The sequence below is a fragment of the Nycticebus coucang genome, chromosome 8 (assembly GCF_027406575.1).
Source record: "Nycticebus coucang isolate mNycCou1 chromosome 8, mNycCou1.pri, whole genome shotgun sequence".
NCBI classification, from domain to species: Eukaryota; Metazoa; Chordata; class Mammalia; order Primates; family Lorisidae; genus Nycticebus; species Nycticebus coucang.
Window position 1 is genome coordinate 93,155,292 of NC_069787.1, and position 7,880 is coordinate 93,163,171.

The following is a 7,880-nucleotide window of genomic DNA, read 5'->3' on the forward strand; positions in this document are numbered from 1 at the left end:
AACTTCAGTAAAAAATATGAACAATTTTTTTCTAAGTATAAACACTTAAAGGCAATGAATACATACTTTTCTTTACTATCCAAGGGCCCAGGAGAATCCAGACAAAAACCTGTGGAAAATTAAAAAAAAAAACCTCAGGAAATAATGCACAAAACACTATTTTCTCATTAAAATAAATAGGTTAGTACTATTTCTTTTCTTTCTGTTTTTTGAGACAGAGTCTCACCATGTAGCCCTCGTTAGAGTGCCGTGGCATCACAGCTCACAGCAACCTCAAACTCTTGGGTTTAAGCGATTCTCTTGCCATAGCCTCCCAAGTAGCTGGGACTACAGGCGCCTGCCACAACACCTGGCTATTTTTCGGTTGTAATTGTCATTGTTGTTTAGCAGGCCTGGGCTGGGCTCGAATGCACCAGCATTGCTGTATGTGGCTGGCGCCCTACTCACTGAGCTATGGGCACTGAACCAGTACTATTTCTTTTGACAGAACTGAAGTCAAGTCTCTATTTGTCAAAAACCTCATGTATGACAAGTCTTAATATTTTCAGAGTTTATTTACTAATCCCTTTCTACTTGAAAATATCATCAAGGAAAACAGGATTTGAGAAAATGGTAAATAAATAAAATTGCTTAATATCAAGATTCATTGGTTCTTTATTTTATTATTATTATTTTTGAGACAGAGTCTCACTTTGTTGCCCTCAGTACAGCGCTGTGGAGTCACAGCTCACTGCAACCTCCAGCTCTTGGGCTTAGGCAATTATCTTGCCTCAGCCTCCCGAGTAGCTGGGGCTAGGCACCTGCCACAATGCCTGGCTATTTTTTTGCTGCAGTTTGGCCGGGGCTGGGTTCAAACCCACCACCCTCAGTATATGGGGCTGGCGCCCTATTCACTGAGTCACAGGCGCTGCCCAGATTATTTGGTTCTTCAGATAGAGGTGACTCAAATTTCTGTGAGTTTTAGCCACAGAAAGAATAGGTACCGTTATTTTCCTGGAATGGTTTTGATTTCAAATATGTTGTCTTGTCAAATCACATGGGTAATTTGAGGGTTTGGCAAGGCAAGAACTCAGAGCCTTTAACAAAATGATACCAAGGGCAGCAGGGTGGAGGAACTGCTTAAGATTACTTCTATACCAGCTCTGCATGGTCCAGACTCACCAGTGCCTGCCCAGCTCACACCTCTTCACATCTCTGTAGCCTTACAGAAAGTTGGGTGTCATAGCTCATAACCAAAATTCCTGTCGGCCACAAACAAGAATCCTATCCCCAGTTCTGTATCACATTCTATACGTGGAAGCCTGCATTATATTAAGACTTTTGCTCTTGGGCGGCGCCTGTGGCTCAGTGAGTAGGGCGCCGGTCCCATATGCCGGAGGTGGCGGGTTCAAACCCAGCCCCGGCCAAAAAAAAAACCATAAAAAAAAAAAGACTTTTGCTCTTATAGTCCCTTAATCTAAAGCATCTTTGCCTTAGTGCTTTTTCTTTAGGAAACAGTACTTCTCCAAGCCTAGGCTGAAGTGCAGTGGTTTAATCATAGCTCACTGTAGCCTTAAACTCCTAGGCTGGAGAAATCCTCTCGCCTTAGCCTCCTGAGTAGCTGGGACTATAAGCTACACCACTACACCTGGCTAATTTTTTTATTTTTTGTAGAGACAGGGTCTTACTATATTGCTCAGGTTGTCCAGTGCTTTATCTGTGAAAGTACAGATAAACCAAACCAGGCAGTAGTAGCATGAATTTATGAAGAATGAAAGGTACTGACAAACTTCCTCCATAGCAAGATCACGAAAATAACCTCCTTATATTGCACTTCCAGTAATTTGACCCTGTATTTTATATATCCTTTTCATTTAAATAGAGTCTTAAAAAAATTTTAGGTTGCAGGGGTACACATGTTTTGGTCACATACTTTGTTTTATAAAAACCCAGTATTTTAACCAGTAATTTTCTGAATACCACTTGGAATGGTATGGTAACTTTTCTTTTTTTTTTTTGAGACAGAGTCTTAAGGTGTTGCCCTGGGTAGAGTGCAGTGGCGTCACAGTTCACAGCAACCTCAAACTCTTGCACTTAAGTGATTCTCTTGCCACAGCATCCCACATAGCTAGGACTACAGGCACCTGCCACAATGCCCGGCTATTACTTTGTTATTGTTTTTGCAATTGTCATTGTTGCTTTAGCTGGCCGGGGCCAGGTTTGAACCCACCAGCCTTGGTGTATGTGGCTGTCGTCCTACCCACTGAGCCATGGGTGCTGCCGGTATGGTAACTTCTACTATCCATCCTTTAAGAGCAAGCACTTACACTTCCTTACAGATACTTGCTCCTATTGCCATAGGGGCGCCATTGTATGTTATTTTTTTTTTTTTTTTTTTTGTGGTTTTTGGCCGGGGCTAGGTTTGAACCCGCCACCTCTGGCATATGGGACCGGCGCCCTACTCCTTGAGCCACAGGCGCCACCCAACCATTGTATGTTATTAATGGTACTTGCTACCCAATGCCATGACTGCTTTTCTTTTGAGACAGTTTCACTGTTGCCCTGGCTAGAGTGTAGTAGCATCCTCATAAGTCACTTCAATGTCAAATTCCTCAAGTGATCCTCCTGCCTTAGGCTCTCAAGTACCTGAGACTACAGGCCTGTGCCACCACACCCAGCTAAGTTTTTCTATTTTTAGTAGAGATGGGGTCATGCTCTTGCTTAGGCTGGTCTCAAACTACTGGCCTCAAGCAATCCTCCTGCCTTAGCCTCCCAGAGTGCTAAGATTATAGGTATGAACCACCACACCCAGCCCCAATGCCATGACTTCTGTGCACTGTCTCAACTACTTACCAAAACTAAGCTCCTGGGTGAAAGGACATGTTTCAGGTAAGTCGTAGAATTGTTCCCCATGCAGCAGATACATAATACATGCAGAATGAAAGAGTACCTGAATCGGTGGACTCGGAGGAACCCATTCTCTGCAGATTACTGTTGTTTTTCAACTCCAGTGGCTGCTCAGACTCACTGAAACCAAAAGAAATAATCCTTTATGAACATTTCCTAAGACATAATAAAAAAGTCACATATAGCAGACAGACCAAGAAGTTAACAAGTAGCCTGGCTTCTGTGAACCATTGTGTCTAGGCCACACTACAGATCCCACTTTCCCACCTAGAACACCCAACTGGCACTTGTGCAAACCAGAGGAAAGAGAGGGTGGGCAGGGCCTCAGGCTACACTGTAGGCTATGATGATTACAACAAACGTTGCTGTCCTGAAATGAGAGCATGTATTCTAGGTAGTGTGCTAGAAGTGGAGATGAAAGATGAACAGTATCAACCAATCCTGCTTTTCAGAAGATGGAAAACGCCTAAGACACATGCTTAGAAAATGAGATGTCCACCATCAAAGGGAAAGTAGTTTCCCCCAAAACACCACACGAAGCATGTTTTGCTGTAAGTTAAAGTCCAGGAAGATTTCCAGTATAGAAAGTTGAGTAAGAGGATCTGGCCTCGGGAAAGCAGCAGGGTTGACACCAGAAATGTGCAAGATATTGAGAGTATTTGCACAAATGCTAGGAAAATAAATGCTATGCGCCTTTATTGAGAAGGAACAAAGCTTACAGGAAACTAAGATCCTGAGAGGTAGTTCAGCAAAGGGTGGAAGTGGGCGCCTAGGAGGGCCTGATTGTCTCTTGTGGGGGTAGAATTCCAAGACCTTCCTGAGATAGAAAGAGTACAGAGCAATGCGAAAAGGGAGGCAAAGGTGGGCCTGTCTGGGGCTGAGTGGCAGCTTAGGAGGGTCCGAACAGCCCCTCCCGCCCAACATTCTGCCCGGGGGGAGGGCGCACATGGCGGGCCCCAGCCTGGCCGCCTTCGAGCAGAGAACCCGGACGGGCAGCCCTAGCTCTTCTCCCTATCTGCTTCCTGACCTGACCTCTTCAGGGCCCGATAGGGAAGCAAGCGACCTGGGACACCGCTTGCCGACCCCTCCTCACCTGCCCAGACCCTGCAGCTGGTCCATGGTGACCGTCAGGTTGGTGACAGGCGACAGTCCCCCAGCGGCTGGCGTACCAAACAGAGCCTTCACGACGGGCTGTGGCGCGGGAGGGGGACTGCAGGCGAATAGCAGACGGCGGCGGTGCGGGGGCTCCGGGCCCAGTTCCATGGCGGCGCCAGGCCTCCAAGGGATCCCGCTCCCTCTTCCTCCGCCTCCGCCACGCCCGCCCCGCCCCGCCGGCACCGGCCTCGGCCGCGCGCCCCGCCGTCGGCGCCCACGGGTCAAACACAAACACGACCCCGCGGTTCAGAGACGCGGCTGCCGCGGGTAAGTGGCGCGGACGGGAGGGTATCTGGACCTGTCCGGCGACAGCCACAAGCACGGGTGCTTTCCTCGTACCCCGCGAGGCCAGCGGGCGGGCGGGCGCCGGCAACCTGAAGATTAAATCCAAACAAAGTCGGCAGGTCCGGAGGGAGAGAGGGCGAGAGCCGCGAGGCAACGGACCAAGCTCACGCTGTCTTCGCTTTTCCTCTCCCCTCTCTGCCTAGCCCTGGGTCGCAGAGAACCCAGCCAACCTCCACCTCCGTCCCAGGATGTCGCGACCAAAGTGGCCTTTCGCGGTAATAGCTGCTCACTAGGAGCCGCCGCTACCCCGCCCCCCTTTCCTAGTTGGCGCCAAACGGAATCCACCAATCAGTAAGCAACTTCGCCTCCTTACACCAGAATGGCAGCCAGGCTGGACCAATGAGAGGGAGAGAAGGAAGCAGCTCGCGGGACTCTGCGGGGTCACCCGCTCGCAAAGGTGGGCGGAGCCTAAGGGGGACCGCAGCAGGTCGAAAAGAGAAGGGGCTCAGAGGTCAATGAAAACTCCCAGAAGAACTTGCGGGGCCCCATCCGTGGCTGAAAGGACTCTTCCCCCCCCCCCCGTTGCCTGCTGGGATGCGTAGTTCCCGCCGCGCGCAGCCTTGTAGTCTTGTACCCGCTTTGGGACCCGCGTTGTCGCCACCGGCCCCGCGCCCCATGCCCCTAGGGAATGTGGAGGCTAGAGGAGACTGTCCAGGCCTGTAGAAGTCTGGCCGGATCCAGCCTTGGCTCGGCCTCTAACCAGGGAGTACTGAACTCTTTCTTCTTCCCCAGGCCTTCAGGTTCCAATTTCATAATGAGGGAGAGAACTGAATGATCCCAGGACTGGACTTCCAATCGCTGGGTCCAACTCTGGAGCGTTAACAGACTTGTGTGCTGTGCTGGCCACACAGACCGGGAACCTTAATTCTATGGCTTGTGCTGCAGGCCTCAGCATTCTTTGCTAACCTCCATTTTAGCCTTTATGCTCTTAGAACCATTTCCTTCTTTTTCTATCTTTGTTACCCTACTGGAAACTCCTAGAGAGCAATACTAACTAGTAAATAATAAAATAACTAAAGTTTGTACATTGCGTATGTGCCAGCCACTGTGTCAAGTGGGTTATCTGCATTAATTCATATAATCTTTACTACTCTATGCGAGAAGAATTATTGTCCCCATTTTATAGTTGACTGTATTTATTTTTATAGCTACTGCACCTGTGGTGGCCCCTTGAATAGTTTTATAAGAGAGTCATACGTGCAAGTATTAGTTGCAACCTACAGATAGTAGAGCCATGACTGACAGGCAGAAGCCCCAAACCTTTGGTCCCAACACCTGTGAATACCTCTCAGTATTCATCTCCTTTTCTGCTCACAAGTGCTCCAGCACAGGTCAGGAATCCCCCACCCTCCAGAAATGCTAGGCTATTTAGACCCCTCTGCAGTTACAGTTAACGTGGTATTTATGGTCTGTGTACATCCCCATTTCCACTTCACCTCTACCCCTTCAAATACAGTATTTCCTCTGTTACATCTCTCCCATTCAGGTACTAACCAGTCCCAACCCTGCTTAGCTTACAAGATCAGATCAAATGAGATTTGGGATGGATGTGGAACTCCTGTCATATCTCTGAAAACTTTCTTTCCCTTCCTGTTTTGTGTAGTTTAATACTTGGCTTAACATCCCAATTATTGCATTCATTCATCCAACAACTATTGATTTAGTGGTTCCTGGGAAAAAACAGTGCTTGTAATAAAAAATGGCAAAATTCCTGCCCTCAGGGAGCTCATGTCTGCTAAACATAAAGATCCTTTAATAATAGAATCATCACCATGATAATGGTTGCTCTTTGTGGAGGGTGGGTGGGCATTAGGAGAGGTACTGATGGAGAGGCTGGAGGAATGGAAGGAAGACGCCCAGAGATTAAAGCAGCTGAAACTGGAATGTTTAGGTTGCTTGGGATGGGGAGAAGGGGAGCTGGGGGATTGGGGATGGGGGTATGAGATGGAATGCTTTCTTTCTTTTTTTTTTTTTTTGAGACAGAGCCTCAAGCTGTTGCCCTGGGTAGAGTGCGGTGGCATTACAGCTCACAGCAACCTCCAACTCCTGGGCTTAAGTGATTCTCCTGCCTCCGCCTCCCAAGTAGCTGGGACTACAGGCGCCTGCTGCAACACCCGGCTATTTTTTGGTTTGCAGTTGTCATTGTTGTTTGGCAGGCCCAGGCTGGATTTGAACCCACTAGCTCAGGTGTATGTGGCTGGTGCCTTAGCCACTTGAGCTACAGGTGCTGAGCCAAGGGATGGAATGCTTTCTAAGGAGAGGAAGGAGTTCTCAGTAGCCAGGAGGTGAGAAGGAACACTACACTTTCTGGGAACTACTCCTGAGTTACTCCATTTGGTTCTAGAATAGGCACGTGGGAGTGGCTATGAAGGACCCAAATAGGAAGAAGGAAACCACTTCTGGAAGGGCTTAGAATTTGCTAAGGGGTTTGGCATCCTGTGAACAATGGAGGGTGTGGAGGGTGTATGATAGATAACAGGATCTGATTTGCTGTTTGGTGGATTGGTGGCTGGCACTCAGGAGAGAGATTTGAGGTTAATTAGCGTGAAGAGAGTGGGGAGGCCTGAGGAACTATGAGGGACTATCCCAACCACCTAGGACAGCAGTTCTCAACCTGTGGGTCACCACCCCTTTGTAACAGTGCAAATACATCCTGCATATCAGATATTTACATTATGATTCATAACAGTAGCAAAATTACAGTTATGAAGTAGCAATGAAAATCATTTTATGGTTGGGGGTTACCACAACATGAGGAACTGTATTAAAGGGTCATGGAATTAGGAGGCATTAGGAAGGTTGAGAACCACTGATCTAGGAGATCCTGAACCTAGGCCGTGACCTCAGAGACAGGAATAAGGGAGTGAGTGACCTTGAGAACCATGACAGAGACAGATCTCATTGGATTTTGATAACTGAGAGTTAAGATAGTAGGGAGATGGGGGGGCTGAGGGGAAGGGTGGGGTCTAGAATGATTCCTAGGCAATGACTCAAACACCTGGGTGAATGGTAGTATTTCGACAATTGGTGGCACTGTTCTTGGAGAAATTGATGAGTTCAGTTTTGTACTTCTGGATTGTCTGGGGCTGGCATTCAGGAAAGAGATTTGAGGTTAATTAGCATGAAGATGATAATGTCCATTGAGGGTGTACAAAGAGAGTTTTAGGAGAATGGATTTGAGGATTCCAGGACTGAGTACTGGATGTAGTGGAGAGGGTCATGAAGGGGAGGCTGGGGAACAAACCACAAGAGAGGAAGTGTCTAAGATCTTGGTTCAGAGGTGCGCTGAGGAAAGTCACTGAAGGTGGCTGAAAGGAGGTCATTGGCAACCACGGAAATGGTATTAAGTGGGTGCTAGATGTGGGAAGGCAAGGAAGTAGCTGCAGGAAGCCTCTGGGAGGGGAAAAGATGGCCCAGAAGCTACAGTACGATTAATACGTTCCCCAAAAAGCACATACATGAATGTTCATAGCCGCATGATTCATTTTAGCCTC

The 7,880-nt window shown here is 48.0% G+C and overlaps 1 protein-coding gene across 2 annotated transcripts in view; it reads right to left on the reverse strand.

Moving 5' to 3' along the window:
• The window catches only part of CDC25A (cell division cycle 25A), a 32,960-nt gene extending 28,192 nt beyond the window's left edge, over nt 1-4,768 (reverse strand). For both annotated transcript variants that reach the window (XM_053600519.1, XM_053600518.1), the window contains exons 1-3: nt 3,980-4,768; nt 2,930-3,006; nt 67-109 (exon numbers count right to left, since the gene is read on the reverse strand). In XM_053600519.1, the coding sequence (XP_053456494.1) occupies nt 67-109; nt 2,930-3,006; nt 3,980-4,149 (290 nt within the window). In that variant the 5' untranslated portion in view covers nt 4,150-4,768. The remainder of the gene's footprint in view (nt 1-66; nt 110-2,929; nt 3,007-3,979) is intronic.
• Between the last annotated feature and the right edge of the window lie 3,112 nt (nt 4,769-7,880).